Raw genomic sequence first — 19,426 nt, 5'->3', positions numbered from 1 at the left:
AGTTCTTGAGACCTGAGGACAGCCATCATACAGATGGAACCACAGGCAGGGTAGAGAGGCCGGTGGAAGACCTCCCCCTTCCTGATTTATGAGCCCTGCTGACAAATCAAGTCTCATGCCTAGATATTTGTGGGATTTTTTTTTTTCCCTAGAAAATTCGGAATGTCACCCCAACCCACTCAACAAAGACTCTTCTTTTGGATTCAAATCACCAGCATGGTGTTATGGACCACCTCTACTCCCCACCCCCGGCAATCAGCTCTCTAGGGTTTATCCAGCCAGGATTCCCTGGCCCCAGTGCTGAACCCCTAGACCCAGGAATGGAGCACACACCCCCACCCCCGTTTGTTCTCATCTAGAGTGGGCCTCCTGTTTGTCCCAGGTGTTCTCTCGGTACAGGGCTTAGCAGAAGACACAGTGATTTCCCAGATCCTCCCATGCCCAGTGGCTTCTCAATACACCCCCATTTATCTTTTTTTTTTTTTGTAAAGACCTTGGGGGACCAGCATCCATAAGGAAAGACCTGTTGTCACTAATCCAGCGACATTGAAAAGCAAGGAACTGTCTTAGCTTGTATAACAAACTAGTCCATAATTGTAGCCTATGAGCAGTCTTGTCATGTAAATGAACAGGTGTTTCACATGGACGCTCTATGTCTTCACGTTTTCCAGTCCTAGACTCTATAGTGAGGTAGACTGCTTCCAGAACATTCTCTCCAATACAGGCCTGCTTATCTACTTCTCGGCGAAAGCTCTTACGCCACCTCCCCAGTGGGCACTGTGCTTTAGTGTGCTGTCAGTTCCAGCCTCTGGCTAGAAAACAAAGCCAAGCCGTTCTTCCTCTGTGACCCAGCCCCACAGGAGTGGAGAGCTGCTACGAACACGGTGGCATCTCCCTGTGCTTTTCACAGTCACAGAGAGCTACTGTCCACATGGCAGGGGCGAGTCTCTGGTGCCCTGTTCTAAGTGAAGAGAGTCGGCCTCAAAAGGCTAGAAACTGGTTCTCCTTACACAGTATTGTATTTGGAGTGAATCCAGGAGAAGCCGGAGCATCAAGGGTTCGAGGCTGGGGCCAGGATGGTGGAGTGGTTAAGAGGACATGGACTTGGTTCCCAACACCCACATGGTGGCGCACGACTGTCTGGAACTCCAGTTCCTGGGGATCCCATGCTACCTTCTAGTTTTCATGGGCAACAGGCATTCACTTGGTGCACATAAGTATATATGCAGGCCAATGGTTGCGCACATATAAATATTCATTTAAAAAATAAAAATGGGCATTCAAGACCGACCTTCATAGTAGGCTTCATAGTGAGACTTTCTCAACAGATAAGTAGGTAATGTTGAAGAATATAAAACCCCAGGGGAACAGAAAATGACGGCGGCCAGGGCTGCTTGGGGCTAGAAATGGTCAGGAGGAGACATGATGGAATTGCTGGAGATGACTGGACTATGAAATACAAGACTAGCATGGTAGAGGCATCCTTGACAAAAACTCACAGAAGCGGGCTAGAGAGATGGCCCAGTGATTAAGATCACTGGCTGCCCTTCCAGAGGACCCAGGTTCAATTCCCAGCACCCACTTGGTGGCTTGCAACCCTTTGTAACTCTTTGTGAAGTTCCAGGGGATCCTATGTCCTTTCCCACCCCCTGAGGTGGCACTGCTGTAAACGCGCAGACAACACATCCATACACATGAAAATGGGGGGTGGGGGGTGCCTCATAGAACCACACACTAAAAGGGTAAATTATACTGTGTGAAAATTATGTCTCAATAAACCTGACTTTTAAAAAAGTGAAACTATTGTAATAATTACACTCACTAACCTTTATCTGGAGCGAGGCAAAACATGAGAACTGGGGCTGGAGGGATGGCTCAGAGGTTAAGAGCACTGGCTGCTCTTCCAGAGGTCCTGAGTTCAATTCCCAGCAGCCACATGGTGGCTCACAGCCATCTGTAATGAGATCTGGTGCCTTCTTCTGGCCTGCAGACATACATGCAGACAGAACACTATATACATAATAAATAAATAAATCTTGAAAAACATGAGAACTGTCAACCTAGATAGCCTCCTGTAGGGGGAAGTTTCTCGGTCCTGCCTAGCTCCAGGGTCCAGACAAATCTCTCCCATCAGAGCTTTCTCATCTGTTTATAAAATAATCACTCAGAGGCTTAATATTAATTACCAATTGTATGGCCTATGGCAGGCTTCTTGCTAGCTAGCTCTTATAACTTAACCCATTTCTATTCATCTATGATTTGCCATGTGGCCATGGCATTACCAGTCTACTGGCATCTTGCTGCTTCTTCAGCAGCGGCTAGCATCTCTCTGCCTCTTTTCTTCTTGTCTCTCTCTCTTGGATTTCCTGTTTGGCTATAACCTGACTCGCTATAGGCCAGAGCAGCTTCTTTACTAACCAATCATAGCGACACATATTCACAGCGTACAGAAAGACATCCCACAGTCGCCTCCCCATCCACCTTTGAAAGCAGGATTTGGAACTGATCTTGAGGTTGAGTGTGTCAAAGAGAAGGACCACTGAATCCTTCAGAGCGTTCTCGTTTGAAGGGGCTCAGGCCACACAAGCAGGGTGGTACTCAGCCCCTTGTTCAGTTCCTCACAGTATTTTGTCATGCTTCCAAGGAGACAGACGAGACTGGGCAAGGTCGAAGCAGCAGTGGAGCAAGCCAGAGCGGCTGCCCATGAGGGTCACATCATCCAGTGCTCTTGGGGAAGGGGTGGGGTGGCATCTGAGGAGCTCTGGAGATGACACTATCTTAGGTGTGTTAGCCAGGAAGGGCCACAGGTCTGATGACATCCATCCCATGGATGTGAGGAGAGTGAGAAGCAGCTTCTAATGCTGCAAGTTAGACATGGAGGCCAGAGATGGTCATATTTTAGTCATTTCTAACTTAAGGGTATCCTGAGGAGAGAGAGGAAAATGAAGTCCCACTCATTTCCTCCTCCTGTCTACTCCCAAAAGAACAAAGTGTTCTTTTGTGACTCGAAAACATGATTACGGAGCCAGCAAGTAAACTGTTCTCTAGGACCACCAGCTAGATGTCTGTCTTAGTTAGGGTTTCTATTGCTGTGATGAAACATCATGACCAAAAGCAACTTGGGGAGGAAAGGACATATTCAGCTTACACTTCCACATCACTGTTCATCACTGAAGGAAGTCAGGACAGGAACTCAAACAGCAGGAACCTGGAGGCAGGAGCAGATGTAGAGGCCATGGAGGGGAGCTGCTTACTGGCTTGCTTCCATGGTCCTGCTTTCCTATAGAACCCGGGACCACCCGCTGAGGGGTGGCTCCATTCACAATGGACTGGTCCCTCCCACATCAATCACTAATTAAGAAAGTTCTCTACTGGCTTGCCTGCAGCCCAATCTTATGGAGGCATTTTCTCAATTGCGATTCCCTACCTCTCAAATGTTTTTAGCCTGTGTCAGGTTGACATAAAACTAGCCAGTACAAGGTCTTCAAAGTCATTTTAACCTGGATCCTGTCTAGCTGGAGATAACATCAGATCCCACTGGGCAGGCTCGGTGCCACCAGTGTCCTTACTTTAGACAGCAGTACCAAATAGAACTTCTGGAACTTGTGACTGGTTAGCTAAGCTCCCATGACCCCTCCCCCTAGCTAAGCTCATTTGATACAGTGGTTCACAGAACTCAGGAAAACACATCTACAGGTTGAATTTTAAAGAGTACAGATGAGATGCAATAGGGTGAAATATGGTGAAGAGGTGTGGCACGTCTAGGCTTTCTCTGGGCACACTACCTTCAGGGTCTCCTGTCCCTTCTGTTTTCATGGAGATGTCATTGAGTAAGCATGACAAATGTATGCACTTCTGTAGAAAGGTGAATGGACCAAAAGTTAAAATATTAAAAAAAAAAAAAAAAAAAAAAGGTCGGAGGACATGCTCACAGACTGAGTGGGGGACCTGGATTCTTCCTGGTCTCTCTCTGTAGCCTGCTTGTTTCTAGTTTGCGGAACAGGAACCCTCGAAAATGAGGGACGCCTTTATGCCCGACTGTGGACAAGAATAGATCCAAGGATGTCTTTATGGCCAACTCCAAGACAGGTGCAGGAAAATCAGAGCTGTTGTTAGCTGCCCTGGGTGGGAAGGATTCTAGTGGCCGTGGCCTGACTTGGAAGTAGGAGCCAGGAGCAAAACCACAGATCTGTATATGACAGTATTGCAAACAATCCCCATAGTCCTCCCTTTTCCCGCCAGTCTTGGGCCTGCTCTTCAGTCTTTGCTCAACCAGCGAAGAAGTGTCAGACTAATGCATCAGAAGCTCCTGGGTCTGTGGGCTTCCTCAGTTTTTTGTCTGTGTTAACCTCAGTCTGTGATACTCAATATCAGAACAAAGAAACATTTGGATGCCAAACTAGGAGCAACAGCAAATAGCAAGACCAATTCTAGAATCTCCTAGGGCCCCTTGGTCTTACTATTTACCTACACGTGAGTCTGTGCTTTTCCTTCAATGATGAACCATTCCAGGAAGTCCACATAGACAGTCTGGCTTCAATGTCTGGCCCAGTTTCTGAATTACATAGAAGACAAGTTCTATGTTTCCTAAATATATTTCCATGTCTGTGCATAAAAGATCATCACCATGTACAATTAGGACCGATTCTGTCCCAGACTACATATCATAACCCAAATCAGTGACCCAAATCAGCCAGAATATCTAGCCCTCAAGAACAGTTCTCAACTTGTGGGTTACGACCCCCCTTTGGCAAATCTCTATCTCCAAAAATATTTTCATTACAATTCATAGCAGTAGCACAATGACAGTTAGGAAGTGGCAGCGAAAATAATTTTATGGTTGGGGGTCACCACAGCATGAGGAACTGTAGTAAAGGGCTGCAGCATTAGGAAGGTTGGGAACCACTGCTCTAGCTCTGTAGAATCCCCAGGGTCTCCTGGATCGGTAGGAGCCCTGGCTGCCCTGTGACTCAGGGCTGCTTTGGTGCATGCATCAGTTGCCTGTATCTGTTAAGGTCTTTCTTGTGCTCATCAGGGGCCTGCCTGGTACCTGTTGGGGCATTGTTAATTCCCATCATCAGTACCAATGCCACTGGCTCAATTTCAGATCTGTGGCTGCTTCTCAGATTCAGCCGCCAGACAGTTCCAGGGTTTTGTAATGACGGTTGGGGACAGCAATGAACTTGAGCAAATGGCTCCTAGTGACCTATGTCCTTACCAGTGTGAGCAGACTTGGTTATATCAAGGGGTGTGGAAAACCATTCCTTCCAAAATAACGATGCCCTGGATCCCTCCCTCCCACAAGGAAGAGTCCCAGAGCCTCATAAGGTCCCTGAACCTATATGATCAAGAGAAAAGGAACAAGGACAGGAGGGATTCTGAAAGGAGCTCCAGTCTTCTCTGGAGGGGAAACCAAGAGGGATGGAGGGACGGGTAGTATCTGCAGATCTCTGGCTGATAATATAGGGGGACTTTATCTTTTAGGGGTATCTGTCCGAAGGGTTGGTGACAAAGTGGTACCGCTCTCCACGACTGCTCCTGTCCCCCAACAACTACACAAAAGCCATCGATATGTGGGCAGCTGGCTGCATCCTGGCTGAGATGCTCTCGGGGAAGATGCTCTTCGCTGGTAAGTTGCTAACCAAGCCTTGCTCCATGCTTCCTTCCCGGTGTTGTCCGAGCTCTGCACAAAACATGTGCTGAGCCCAAAACCTGCTCATCTTTTGTGAAAATGACTCCTTTGCTTTTTGTAGCTATAGTACTATAATTTCATATAAAAAAATATTATAAAAGCTCAACGTGGCCTTCTGAGCACAGGACTTTTGCAAGTGACCAGCCGTTTTCCTATGGTCTGAAGCCACCTCCTCAGTGTAGTATGCGAAGAAATAGGGCTTAGGGGAAGTGGTCTGTGGGGTTTGTCCTCTTAGAAGAGCTCCCTCACCCTTTACCCCATGCGAGGATGTAGCAGGAGTGCACCATTTAGGAGAAGCAAGCCCTTAAGTAGTCACTGAATCTGCCAATGCCTTGACTTGGGACATGTCCGCCTCCAGAACTTCAAGAAATAAATGTTAGCTGTTTAGCTGCTTTGTTGTAGCAGCTCCAGTGAACTAAAACGCACTTATACTCCACACCTTCAGACTAAACACTAAAAATCACCACTCAGTGTTTTCAGGCTCTTCCTCCCCACCTCCCTGACACTCTGTTCCCCATCCTGTAGCCCCACCGAGTAACCCCTTGCTTCCCTAATCATCTATCAAGACTTTCTTCACCTTGACACAAAGTTAAACCCTTCTCTGCTTGGAAAACTCCCACTGAAGTCTTGCTTGTGTCCTGTCCTCCGTGATGGCTTTGCTAACGCCCCCCAGGTGGTCATCCATCCCTTCTGGTGATCCCACACTCCATCCTCACCCTTGTTCCCGGTCTTTGCCGCGGTTGCAGTCTCCACTTACACCTCCCCTCCAGTCTCCCCTCACCCCTCTAGCTCAGCTATCATTTTGCGTCGATGTGACAAACACCTGATAGAATCGACCTAAGAGGAAGGCGGGCCTAACTTTGACTCAGTTTCAGAGGTGTCAGTTACTGTTCAGCTGGTTGTAATCCTTCAGACCTGTGGCAAGGCAGAGATGTCATGGTGGAAAGGCAATGTGGGAGAAAGGTGCAGAGAGAGAGATCCAGAAATAAAATGCACCCTTCCAGTGCGTACCTACAGTAAGCTGCTTCCTCCAAATAGCACCCACCTCCTGCTCAGCTATGAATTCCTCTGTGTATTAAGCTGCTGAAGACCCAGTGGCCTCTAAATAGTAGCCATAGAAGCTCTGTGCACTCAGACCACAGGCCTGACTGTTGTTCATCCAGGAGAACCCATTTTTTTTTTTTTTTTTTTTGGTTTTTTTTTCGAGACAGGGTTTCTCTGTGTAGCTTTGCGCCTTTCCTGGAGCTCACTTGGTAGCCCAGGCTGGCCTCGAACTCACAGAGATCCGCCTGGCTCTGCCTCCCGAGTGCTGGGATTAAAGGCGTGCGCCACCACCGCCCGGCTTAGGAGAGCCCATTTTACCCTCATCCTGCCAGGCTGGTTAGCAGCAACTGCCCCCTGCTCCTTCTGAGTCAGCCCCGGGGTGGCAGCTTCTACCTCTCCCTCTTTGGCCGGGTCTCCAGACCTGCTTCTCGGTCTACTGTTTCCTCTGTCTTGGATCCCTCCAACCTCCCCTAGTTCCCACCTCTCGGGATCCTAAACCAGCCCCGGTCCCTCTGACTACAGTGTTGGAGAACCAAGGCAATGCACAGCTGACCTCCTTATTCTGAGGCAGCCAGTGGCAGCCAGAGAGCTTCATTACAAGGGATGGAGGAAAGCCAGCAGCTAGTCAGGTTGTCTCTGACCCCATGGACACCTCAGAAGAAAAGGGAGAGAGGTCACAACAGCACCACCCTGCTCCCAGTTTTCATTGGTTCCTTAGTAAACTCACAATGTTAATGTGCCTCTCCCCCAAGTGACATCTATCACCGAAGATCACCAGGGATGATCATCAATAAGGTCATCAATTTTCCACATGGATTTATGTCATTGGCTTCTCTGAGGAATTCACGTTCCCCCAGCTCTAGAAAGCAGTGGAAGCCAGGGTTTATCATACATTTGCCATGAGCTGGCAGCTCTGGTGTGCCAACAGGATGGGTTCCTTTTACCAATCATTCCAAGTGTCAGAAGTCATCCTCCATCTATAAGGTGTTGCAAGAGAGATGATGGATAGCCAGGTCTGTCTCCAGACCTCCCTGACTCCAAGCTCCCTGCCCTTTGCCCCCTGCATAGATCATGAGATTCTAATTCGCTCTCTCTGATAGGACACAGTTGCTCCCTAGCAGGAGCTCACAAATGAGAAGGAAGAGTTCCCTGCCAGCTCAATCCTTACTAAGGAAGTGACTTCAAGCTCAGGGCTGGGTGTTACTGGTCTCTGTGTCTCAGAGGAGAGGAGTCAGGGTCTAGAGCGCAAGGTGCCACCATCTGTCTTTGATTTGATCATCACTGACGTTCTGGACCCCTAGAGAATGATCTAAAGTGCTCATCCAGTGAGGACAGTCTGCAAAAGGCTCCTAGAGTCCCATAGCTGACTCTCATTGAGCACAGGACAGGGAGAGGCCAAAGGCATCTCTTTTAGGGAATCCCCAAAGCTGTAGGCCCTTGAATATAGTGCTAGATGGGCCACGAGGGTATGATATCCCCTAAGCCATAAGCTGCTGGAAGGCGGTTCTGCAGAAGCCAGTGCACAGTGAAGGGCTCCCTGTGCCAGTGGATGGCTGGAGAGGCCTTTCCAGGAGGGATGGGTATGACTGAGGGTTCAGCCTGGCAGAGAGGAGCAGAAAGAGCCTTGAGGCTGAGAAGAGGGGATGGAGGGCAGAACAGCCCGACGGTGGGGAGAATTCGCACATTCGGTATGATGCCTGACGTAGGGAAGGCACCTGTCCTGTTAGCGTTCTATTGCTGTGAAGAGACACCATGACCACGGTAGCTTATATAAGAAAACATTTAACTGGGGACTTGCTTACAGTTTCAGAGGGTGAGTCCATGATCCTCATGGTGAGGGGCAGACAGGCATGGTGCTGGAGCAGTAGCTGAGAGCTTTGCATCCTCACCCGCAGGGAGCAGATAGATAGATATTGGGCCTGATGACACACCTCCAACAAGGCCACACCTCCTGACCATTTCCAAAGCAGTTCCACTCCATGGTGACTAAATATTCAAGCTTGAGAGGATGGACTGTGGGGGCCATTCTCACCCAAACCACCACAGAACTCAATACATAACTACTGAATGAATGAGCAAATGGATGAATGAATGCTTGTCTCGATCCTGCCCTACCACTTCTCCTCCAGACCTGGCAGGACCCACCTTCCTCTCCTGTGCCCACACAGGGAATGTGCTCAAAGGGCCTTCCAAACTCAACCAGTTTTATTCCTTATTTTCTTACTCCTGAGAGTTTCCTGGATGGGATCCTCCTTGTGGAAACATAAGGCTCATCCTAGCTTTATAATTGTTCCTTCCCCAGCCTAGTAGGGAGTGTGCAAAGCCACAGCCCGGCTGCTCACATCACCTTAGCATCAGCAGACTCAGTCCACATGGGACGCCAGATGCTAGCGGAATAGACAAGCCTCAGAGAGAACTAGATACAAGCCTGGATGAGCTACTTCCCCAATTACTGGCTGTGACAGAATACTTGACAGAAACATGTTAAGGGGGCAGAAGTTCTCTCTGATGGCTTATAGTGTCACGGCAGGGAAGGCTCAGTGGCTGACGTGGCCTGGTCAGGGGCAGCGGGAGCTTTATTGCACAGCTGTTCTACATCTCAGTGGGGGACAAGAAGCAGAACTCAGGTCAGAAGCAGGACTCTTACCCACAAGATCTCCCCGCATTGGCCTATGTCAGCCAAATAAGCACTATATCACAAAAGTCCACAATCTCCCAAAACAGCACTGCCCACTGGGGTCCACGTGTTCAAATACATGAACCCTTCAAGGACATTTCATGTTCCACCATAAGAAACCCCTGCTTTTTACATTTTACAAAGCCAACCCCAAAGACAGCAAGCACTCTGCAGTGCCCACAGCTAATTTAGTTGTAGAGTGGATATCCGAAGCCAAGTCCCTCGGCTCCAAGCCTGGGACTGCCTGCTGCCCCATGGTGTTCCCTCTCTAGCCAGCTGGAGCTGCTCTGGAGCATCCTCAGATGCAGCTGTCCAGGGCAACAACTTACCCGTGTGGCATTTGCCTCCCCAGGGGCTCACGAGCTGGAGCAGATGCAGCTCATCCTAGAGACCATCCCTGTGGTCCGGGAGGAAGACAAGGAGGAGCTGCTCCGGGTGATGCCGTCCTTTGTCAACAGCACCTGGGAGGTGAAGAGGCCGCTGCGCAAGCTGCTTCCTGATGTCAACAGCGAAGGTACCCAAGCCTGCACCGGGCCACCATCCCAAGAGGCTCAGTCCTGGCTTCACCTTTGGGGGCCAGGGCAAAGGGCATGTGGGCCTCCATCCAAAGAGCAGAATGTGAGATTCAGACACCAAGCACCTCTAGCAGCTGGTGCTTTTCCTAGCTACGAGCTCAAAAAGTGTCACATTTTAGAACACTTAGGTGTTTAGATTTTTGGGATTAGGGGTTCCCAGCCAATAAGGAATATATAAATATTTTTTTAAAAAAGAAAATATCTGATATTCAAAAGAAGATTCAGGTGGGAAACACTTTGGCTAAAGGATGGTCAACCTGTGCATTCAGACCGTAGATTCCTGACCACGTGGCAGTCCCTGAGGCGGTCACTAGTGGGCCTCCACGCTCTACTCACTGCCTGCCTCCTTTGCTGTTCTCTCCCCTAGAGGCCTGATGCAGTGCAGAGAATGTGTACATCCTCAGCTTCAGGGCTAGACGCATGCTCAGTTCCCAGTGACTAGCTGGCTGTGTCATCTTGAGCAGACTACTTAACTTCCTTGAGCCTCAGTTTACCTAACTGTAAAATAGGCACAGTAGTACCTTAGTCGGCTTTCCCTGACTGTGACCAAAAACATAAGAGACACCAGAGGAGAGAAGGCTCATCTTGGCTCACAGTCTCCGAGTCTCAATCATTGGCCTCCTCGTTTCTGGGTCTCTGAGAATCAGAACATCATGGTAGAAGGGCCGTGAGATAACAAAGCTGCTCACTTCATGAGCCAGGAACAAGAGGAGGGTGGTTCGCACACAAGAGCATGAGCAAATGGCCACCAACAGGACGCACCCTTGAAGAATACACTGTAGTTGTAAATGCACTAATGGGTGGATCCACAGGTGAGGTCAGAGCCCTCCTGACCCAGCCACTTTCTAAAAGGCCTCTCCGAATATCACTGTTCTGGGAACCAAGCCTTCAGCACCCATCTTTGGGGGACATTTCCAATCCAAACCACAGTGGGGTGGTTGTAACAGTTGACATGAGCTTGTAACATGAGCTCAGCAAAGTCCGTGGTACAAAAGAGTTGTTCTGTAGGTATATGTGCTACCTCATCAGTGGGTCTCACATACAGATGGGATACAACACCAGCCAATTTTATGAGAGCGCCAAGATCCCCACGGCTTGAGTAAGATTTCTTATTGAGAAAAAATGTTCTTTGAAGTTTATTGTTCTCTCACATTATAACGTGATGGCAAGTGATCTGGGCCAGTATGGTAGATTTGCTCTGCAAGGTCACTCAAGCACTCGGACACTTCTTATCATGCTGCCAGCTTAGGGTGTGGCCCTCTTCCCCCAGAGAAAGGTGAGGAAACAGAGCCAGTGCCTTAGCTCCAGGAATTCTGGATCTAAACTTGGTGGCCCGGTCCGTTTGTCTGCAAGCAGCCACACCCAGCAGACCCTCACCATTGTGGCTCTGAGAGGGGTGGACGCTGCCTCCAGACAAAGTCAGTACGTGACTGAAGACAAAGCTTCTTGTCATAGCTAGTCAACATTTGAGAATCCCCTGAAGCTGGGAAACCAAATTAGGCACAAGAATTCAAAAGGACATAAGGCGGTCTAACCCAAGACAAGGAAGCGCTTCCCAGTTGAGTATGATTGACAAGGAATACATCCTAGGGACTGCTGAGGGGTTGGGGGAGCAAGAGGGAGGCGCCAGGTGCTGGGAAAGCTCGAAAAGCAGGGCTGGAGGAGGTGGAGAACTCAATGGATGAATGTCATGGTCAAGCAGAAGCAAGGCCCAGAGGCTACGGGCTTCCACAGACCAGCTTCTCTATCTCCGCACTTGATCCTGGAGCGGACCAAATGCCCTTCAGGCCTTGCTGGCTTCACCTCCCACTGTGCGTGTTTCCCAGTCTCCCTCTTGTCTTAAAAGATAACCCCAGCAACCACTGGTCTTGAGGTAATGAAATGTCATGGACTTGAACTAGCAGCAGGGATAAGAAGCCGGGTGGAACCATGGTTGCCCTCAACTTTGTTCTCTTTGCTGGTATATTCAAGATCTCCGAAGCCAGGAGAAGCCAAAGAATCTGCCTGGCTGGCTGTACCCTCAGAGGGTAAGAGATACCAGCTAGGTGACATCATCACTCAGCAGGCTTGAGTGACCATCACATGACAGATGAAAGACCACCGGGGAGGCAGGACCTGATGCCACAGGGTGTGCATCTAGTTGGGTGGATTCACAAGTAAATATACCAAAAGGGGCAAATCTGGTAAGAAAGCCTGATGCACAAACTCATAGGAGTGCTGTGGACAAAGCAGGGTGATGAGCCGAGTCCTAACTCACCTGCTAGAGGGAAATCCTTCCAGTATGCCTGGGGCGGGAAGAGCCCTGGGTAGGATGCAGTGAGCCAGAGGAAGGTGGCGTAATTACATGGAAGCCTCATTATGCAAGAAATGTCTTAAGCTATTTAAGGAGACTGAATGGCTCCACCAGGACCCAGGCCTTCAGACCTGCTATCTAAAGAAAGCCTGCAAGGCTGCCCTGGGCAACCACACCCAACAGAAGCCAGTAGTCTGCAAGGACTCCTGTAGGAGTTGGGGTTGGGCTTGACGTGGGATACATATATTAGTCCAGGATGGCCCCAGTCACAAGCCACCCCCACTACAGGAGTGTCTTGAAGAGGCAGGTCAATGAGGTGCCATGAGAAGGGATTTGTAGGGAATATACAATCATTATCTTAAAACAAAGGCCAACCATAAGACAGAGGGGTCACCCTGGTTCCCGGGACCAGTGACAGCAGAGCTAAGTCCAGGGGTGAAGTTAAAGGGGGCAGATCTAGGGTTGATAGAAGGCTTTTCTGTCTTGGGCACTGGTTGGAGGCTGGGCTGTCACAGAGAGGGATGAGGGCAGTCTCACTGTTGCCGGAGCAGCCTGGGGATGGTGTGGCCCGCTCCCGGTTCCACTGGCCATTCTTGACAAAGATGGCAATGGAGTGTGGAGCTTTAGTGCTCTGTCACCATGGATAACAGGTGAGACTCAGGGGAAGCCCAGAGAGGAAAGACTTGCCAGCCTGGAGCTGTACCCTGCCCGGATTTGTGCAGTCCTGAGCACTCTGAGGTGGCATTTCTTCCAGGTCTGCAGCCAAAGACTCTCTGAGCATCAGGAAGGACTCAGAGTCTCCGCTGCTTAACTGGTCTTCCAACCCAGGTTTATACAAGGCCACTGTGTCCTCTTGAGAAGCCTGTAACCTGAAGCCGTTGACTTCACACATTGTTGGGAATGTTTCCTACAGAGAGGTCTAGGGCTATTGTGAGGAGCCGGTGTGAGGAACCCTAAGAGTAGGGAACTCAGGCTTGGAGCTCAGCTCCATCTCCCCCACTGGGTAGGGGGAACATGACCCAAATGGAGCCAGGGAAATGACAGGGTGAGAAGCACTACAAGCCCCTAAGCCAGGCAATGCTTTGAGATGAACTGGGGCACAGTCCTGCTCAGGGGGATGCACACTAGTCACTGGGTACAGGACACTGCCCAGCCAGCACACCCCAGACAACTGTCAGCTGCTAAGTGGATGGCCACGCAGGTTGGCAAATGGCTACTGCGGTGATAAGACTCCACCTTCCTTTCCTAGGTGTCTGCTCCCACAGAGTCCCCTGTACCTAGTCACTGGTGGGTGGTTGCCAAGCACAGGAGGATACTGCTAACTGAGTGCTGAGTATTTCTGAGTATTGATTAAGTCACCTGTCTTGGCGAGAATTCCAGGGGCGACATATTGTAGGAAGAACTCTGGCCTCAGACAGGAGCCATGGCCTGCATATCCCTTGTCTTTCTCTCTCCCCTGTACACCTCCACACTCACCTTTCCCATCAGGGCTTTCTCCCATGGGCTCTTGCCCCTCCTCCAGAAGTCCTCAATGCTGTCAATGGGAGTAAGTGTTTGAATACCATAGATTCCCCACCCCTCTGAGCTGTCCCGGCTGTCCCAGGCTGAGCATCTGTGTCTCAAGAATAACCCCTGACTGTCCCCAATCCCTGTGTTTAGAGCAGTCCAGGGTAAGGCCAGCTGTGGCCTCTGCCCAGCAGTGAGACCTTCAGCACATCACCTTATCCATCTGCAGTTCTGTTCTGCTCGGTTGCAAAACCAAGAAAACACTTTCTGCGAACACAAAGTTAGAAGGTACCAGGGGCTGTCACCCTGCTAAGTCTTCCCAGCTTGACAGGAGCAGCACATGACCTTTGTGACTGCCTTTGCTCCCTACAGCCATAGACTTTCTGGAGAAGATCCTGACCTTTAACCCCATGGACCGCTTAACTGCAGAGATGGGGTTGCAGCACCCCTACATGAGCCCTTACTCGTGCCCCGAGGATGAGCCCACCTCACAGCACCCCTTCCGCATTGAGGATGAGATCGACGACATCGTGTTGATGGCTGCCAGTCAGAGCCAGCTCTCCAACTGGGACAGGTGAGTGGCCAAGGCTGGTGTCCAGAGCCAAGCCCCCTTACTCTCTCATGTCCAATTTGCCTCTGATCCTCCGTGACCTCTGTTTCCCAGATTGTATATTGCATTGGGCATTTTTCCCAGCTTAGTTCCCTGCCTTTTTCCTGTCCCCAAACATTCCCAGTGAGTAGCCACCTAGGTGCCGCCCAGGGGAGTCAGGGACTTCCACTCTGCAGAACAATGTTCCCAGCTTTCCTTGACACCCTAAGACCACTGAACGTAAGCTCAGTGCACACGGGCCAAGCGTTGGTCTACTGTAATATTTCGTGAACAACAGGCTGGAGTTTTTCTCCTAGAGTTTGCTACGCAACCACCCTGCCCCTGAACTCCATCTTCAGTCAAGATTCTGCCCTTGAAAGACCGAATAGGACAATGCAAGAAAACAGAGCAGAATTCCCTGTCACAACACATTTCTCATTTCACACATCATTCCCACCTCCTGCGAGTGCCCTTGAAGGAGGCTGTGACATTATTATAGTCCGTAAGAAAGCCACAGCTTAGAGAGGTTAAGGCGCTGGCATCATGATACACAGCAAACCCATGGAGGGCCATCCCCAAACTGTATCCGTGTCCCACGCTACTAAGAGCTTTACTGTGGAGCCTCGCTTAACTTCAGGATCTTTGACAGGTGTCAGTATTAGAGAGTAGATTTGTAAACCGTTTCTGTGGGAATACTAGGATTTCGTAGTTCCTCTCCTGTCCTGGCTTTCTCTGATCAGCACCAGGGGAGGCAGCGTCAGTGCTGCTCAGTTCAGAAAAAACAGTGGAGGGGGTGCTTAGCTGTATCAACTCCAAGGGGCCTAACTGGGAGCCTCGCTGCCATGGGAATGTGACAGCTTGTTACATAAGTGACAGAGAGGCAATTTTTCTTTTTCAGTCATTTGACAGATGAGAGGTTTCAAATTGAGGGGGTGCAAAGAGGGGGCAGGGCACTGTGATTTGGGGCAGGTTTGCTAGCTTCTTGTTGTCAGCAAATAGCAATTTAGAGGCTCTTCTACCAGCTTCCTGCTGGGGCTGCCCTAGACTGTGGTCCTTAGACTTGTGCCCAGCCCCCCCCCCCCTTCCATGCCACAGAATTCAGGGCACACTTTGTTGGGTTGGCATCAGGGAAGACTGTAGCAGGGTCGCTAAGGTCACTGCTTGTCAGTCCAGGGTAGTATCATGCCGGACACACTTGCCCCCTGCCTTCTCCACCACACCTGCACAAGGGACCAGGATGATAAAGTCCGTGGCCCCGCTGCAGTGGCCTCCACCTGTGTGGTGTGCTAATTGTCTCATCATTAAGGCTGTGGCAATCCCAAGTGCCCTCAGGATGGCTGCAAAGGCGATCGAGAACGTATGACGAACACTTGGGGTGTAATGTACGAATGCCGGGGGTTCCCAGCTCTTCTTCCTAGAAACCCCTGCAGTTTCAAGGCCATTCAGGGAAAGGGCAGTGCTGAACTCTGAGAACCATGCCTGCGTTTAATGATATTCGTGGGAGGTGGGCCACTCAAGCCTTTCCCCTACCTCTCCAGCCATAGCTAGAGAACCCCACAGTCTCTGGGCTGCAGCTGCTCGGCCTTGGCTGGACTAATTGTCCTGTGTGAGCACCAGGCCTCTAGCTCAGGGGGGCAGCTGGCCAGGAGCTGCCACCTTGTCTGTGTTCCTCACCGTAGCACCTGGTGTGAGGACGGGTTTCAGCCAGAGCTGACAGCCAGCCGCCTGGCCTGCCCATCTGCCCTTCTGTTTGCTCTTGGCTATCTGATTCCACTCTCCTTGGCTACAGGGCAGTCAGTCATAGGAGGGCAGAATTCCAAGGGTCTTTGGCCTCCCCTGATGGTGTCTGTGATCTTTCTGCAGGCCTCCATCTGCTCTGCTTGGATGCAAGGTGCTACGGGGCACCTGTCCAGATCCACCATGGCAGAGGTTTTATCAGCCCTGGCCACACCTTAGAATCCCTGAGGGAAGTCTCACAAACATGCCCAGGCAGGGCCATCTAGACCTATTAAACCAGAACATTGGTAGTGGGCAGCAAGGGATACCTGGTACTTAGTTTTAATCCTCCTGTGTGATTCAAACCTGAGCCAGGCTTAGGAAACACTTTTTAGGGCTTGTCCCTCAAAATGTGCTCCAAGGATCAGCAGCAACAATAAAGGGAGCCTGTTAGAAATGCAGAATCCCAGGCCCCATGCAGTGGCGGGCAGGGATATGGCGACTTGGTTCCCCACCCCTCCTGGGTGTACTATCGCATCTCCATTTGCACCCTTGCAGGTATCCTGTGAGCCTGTCGTCAGATCTGGAGTGGCGACCAGACCGGTGCCAGGATGCTAGCGAGGTGCAGCGTGACCCACGCGCTGGCTCTGCCCCGCTGGCGGAGGATGTTCAGGTGGACCCACGCAAGGACTCGCAAAGCAGCTCCGAGCGCTTCCTGGAGCAGTCGCACTCCTCCATGGAGCGCGCCTTCGAGGCCGACTATGGGCGCTCCTGCGACTACAAGGTGGGGTCCCCATCCTACCTAGATAAGCTGCTGTGGCGTGACAACAAGCCCCACCACTACTCAGAACCCAAGCTCATCCTGGACCTGTCACATTGGAAGCAGGCGGCCGGCACGCCCCCCATGGCTGCGGTAGCAGCCGACCCGGTGTCACGTGAAGATGAGCCGACCAGCCTCTTCCTAGAGATCGCTCAGTGGGTCAAGAGCACGCAAAGCGGCCCCGAGCGTGCCAGCCCTCCCCCTGATGCCCCAGAGCACCGCCTCTCTGCCTCGCCCCCGGGACACCCGACACCCATCGATGGGGGTGCCAGCCCCCAGTTCGACTTAGATGTGTTCATCTCGCGTGCTCTAAAGCTCTGCACCAAACCCGAGGACCTACCGGAAAACAAACTGGGTGACCTCAACGGTTCGTGCATCCCTGAGCACCCCGGCGACCTCGTCCAGACAGAGGCCTTCTCCAAAGAAAGGTGGTGAGCACAGAAGGGCACGGTGCGGGAGAACTTCCGGAGCAAGATGGCACCCAGAAAGCCGGACCCCTCCCTTGCTCCTCTAGCACTTCCTTCAGCCTCTCTCTGCTACATTGGGGTTAGCAGAACAGCGCGAGGATCCGGGGAACGAGAGGAATGTCCATTTCTTAAACTGCCTTAATAACTAGCCTTTAACCTCTGGGAGCGGGTTCGAACGGAGCCTGGCTGGGAGCTATCGCTTTCCCATCGAAAGGGAGGCCTGTGCTTTGTAAGTGGCAGTATGCAGGGAAGAAAGGGATGGCGGACAGCAGTCTACAGCCCTGCCAGGGTCGAGGAGGGGGCAGAAGCAGCTTGCAGACAATAGTTTCCAAGCCATGTGACCCACCTAGTCTCAAATGGACATTTGGGCCCAGAGAAGCCGTGTCTGACTTAGGACCACAGGCCTAGTGAATGTCAGGGTGAAGTCTGAATCCCAAGCTCCTGTCCCCTGGACCAGTGTCCGACCACAGTATAATGTCTTCCTCCGCTGGGGTCACTCTGGCTTTTTGCTCAGCAAACTTGGTCCCGAGTGCTTCTGGCTGTCCCTGACCATCTGTCCCATGCATTCCTTTAATTTAGAACAATGCTTCCTGTATTCTGAAACTGGAAACAGAACCAGTTTCTTTCTCCCAGCCACCAGACATATTTTTGTGACTCCCCAAGTGCTTAAATGTCCTCACCTGCCGCATTCCCTGTACTTGCCCAAACCCAGCACAGCCTGTAGTTGTTGCTTGAGATCAGAGCAGTTCCGGGGGGTCTCTGGGTGAGTTTACTCATCTCCCAGGCCTGCGCACACAGTAGCCTCCTCCAGCATGCCCTATGCACTTTCCTGACTCGACACAGCACAGCCCTCATTCCGCGGTGGATGTCACACATGGGTGAGTTTGAAGCTGGCTATTCCAAGAATCCCTCTCGTCCAACCCCTCAGCATCCCACCCACCCCACCCACATACACACAGCTCCTCTCCAAACCTACTTCGGAACCAAATGTTCCTGGCACAAATTGCTCATTTGTAGGAAAAGCAATAAGGTGCTTTCCACAGAAACAAATGAGTTAGGAGAGAAGGTTCCACAGAGGGCCCATCATCCTTCATTAACGCGGCCCTTGATGCTGAGCATCTATTTAGTGCTAGCCAAGAGTGGACCCTAAAGGAATGGCTGGAGAGCTAGTAACCTTGTGGGCAAGAAACATAGAAAGATAAACTAAGTGTTTAAAGAGGGGTACCAACCTCAAGTGTCCTGAAGAGGCAGCTGTCAACTGGAGAACCCATGACAAAGAATTCCAAGTAACCATGCCCTCATAAGCTTAAGTTAAGATGAACTTGGAGTCCAAAGCCCTCTACAGAAGCATAGGGTGGGGACGCCAACAGTCCCCAGCCTGTCCCTGAGTACTCTGCCGCTGGTTTCTATCCTCCCCCTGCCCCTGCCAACATCCAAAGATACCCACAGGAAGTCTAGCTGGTCTGCCGAGAGATCTCTTTGGAATGTGTTTGTCCTCACATCGCAGCACCTTAAATCTAGCTAACTATGATTTATATTGAAACCTATGAGGCATTAGAAACTTATATTTTAAAACAGAAGCAACTACACTGACCAGTTTTAAATGGAAAAATATGTAAATATAAAGTGTTTAGGTTTTCCTTTTTTTTTTTCTTTAAGAAAATGCAATGCACACCACCTTTCCTCATGTGCCATTTGACCTCAGAGGGAAACTTTACTTTTTGAGTAAAGGGACATGCTGCTGATTGACCCTGAGTTCACAGAGAATTGTTATTACAGGAGAATTGTTATCATTATTCATGTTCTTAAAATAATCTGTTACATATTATTAAACTTGATCAGGATGAGCCAAATAAACTTTTATTGGAACGTAGATTCATCATGAGTTGTCATTTTAATTGGCATGTTATCTGACCCTGTCTTTTACCATGGTTGAGTAATGAGAGCCTCATTGGCCTCTCCCTGCCCCAGGAAGGCCAGTGTTTGGAGGGGTGAGGATGGGGTGGGGATGGGGTCTGAAAGGGGAGAATCCACAAACGTGAGATCA

The 19,426-nt window shown here is 50.5% G+C and overlaps 1 protein-coding gene across 4 annotated transcripts in view; it reads left to right on the top strand.

Moving 5' to 3' along the window:
* The window catches only part of Mapk4 (mitogen-activated protein kinase 4), a 144,203-nt gene extending 124,951 nt beyond the window's left edge, over window positions 1-19,252 (top strand). For all 4 annotated transcript variants that reach the window (XM_006970101.4, XM_042263785.2, XM_042263786.2 and 1 more), the window contains 4 exons: window positions 5,485-5,629; window positions 9,766-9,927; window positions 14,160-14,361; window positions 16,651-19,252. In XM_006970101.4, coding sequence (XP_006970163.1) covers window positions 5,485-5,629; window positions 9,766-9,927; window positions 14,160-14,361; window positions 16,651-17,347 — 1,206 coding nt within the window. In that variant the 3' untranslated portion in view covers window positions 17,348-19,252. The remainder of the gene's footprint in view (window positions 1-5,484; window positions 5,630-9,765; window positions 9,928-14,159; window positions 14,362-16,650) is intronic.
* The last annotated feature ends 174 nt before the right edge of the window (window positions 19,253-19,426 follow it).

The sequence above is a fragment of the Peromyscus maniculatus genome, chromosome 19 (assembly GCF_049852395.1).
Source record: "Peromyscus maniculatus bairdii isolate BWxNUB_F1_BW_parent chromosome 19, HU_Pman_BW_mat_3.1, whole genome shotgun sequence".
NCBI lineage: Eukaryota > Metazoa > Chordata > Mammalia > Rodentia > Cricetidae > Peromyscus > Peromyscus maniculatus.
This window is presented reverse-complemented; position numbering and strand designations above follow the sequence as displayed.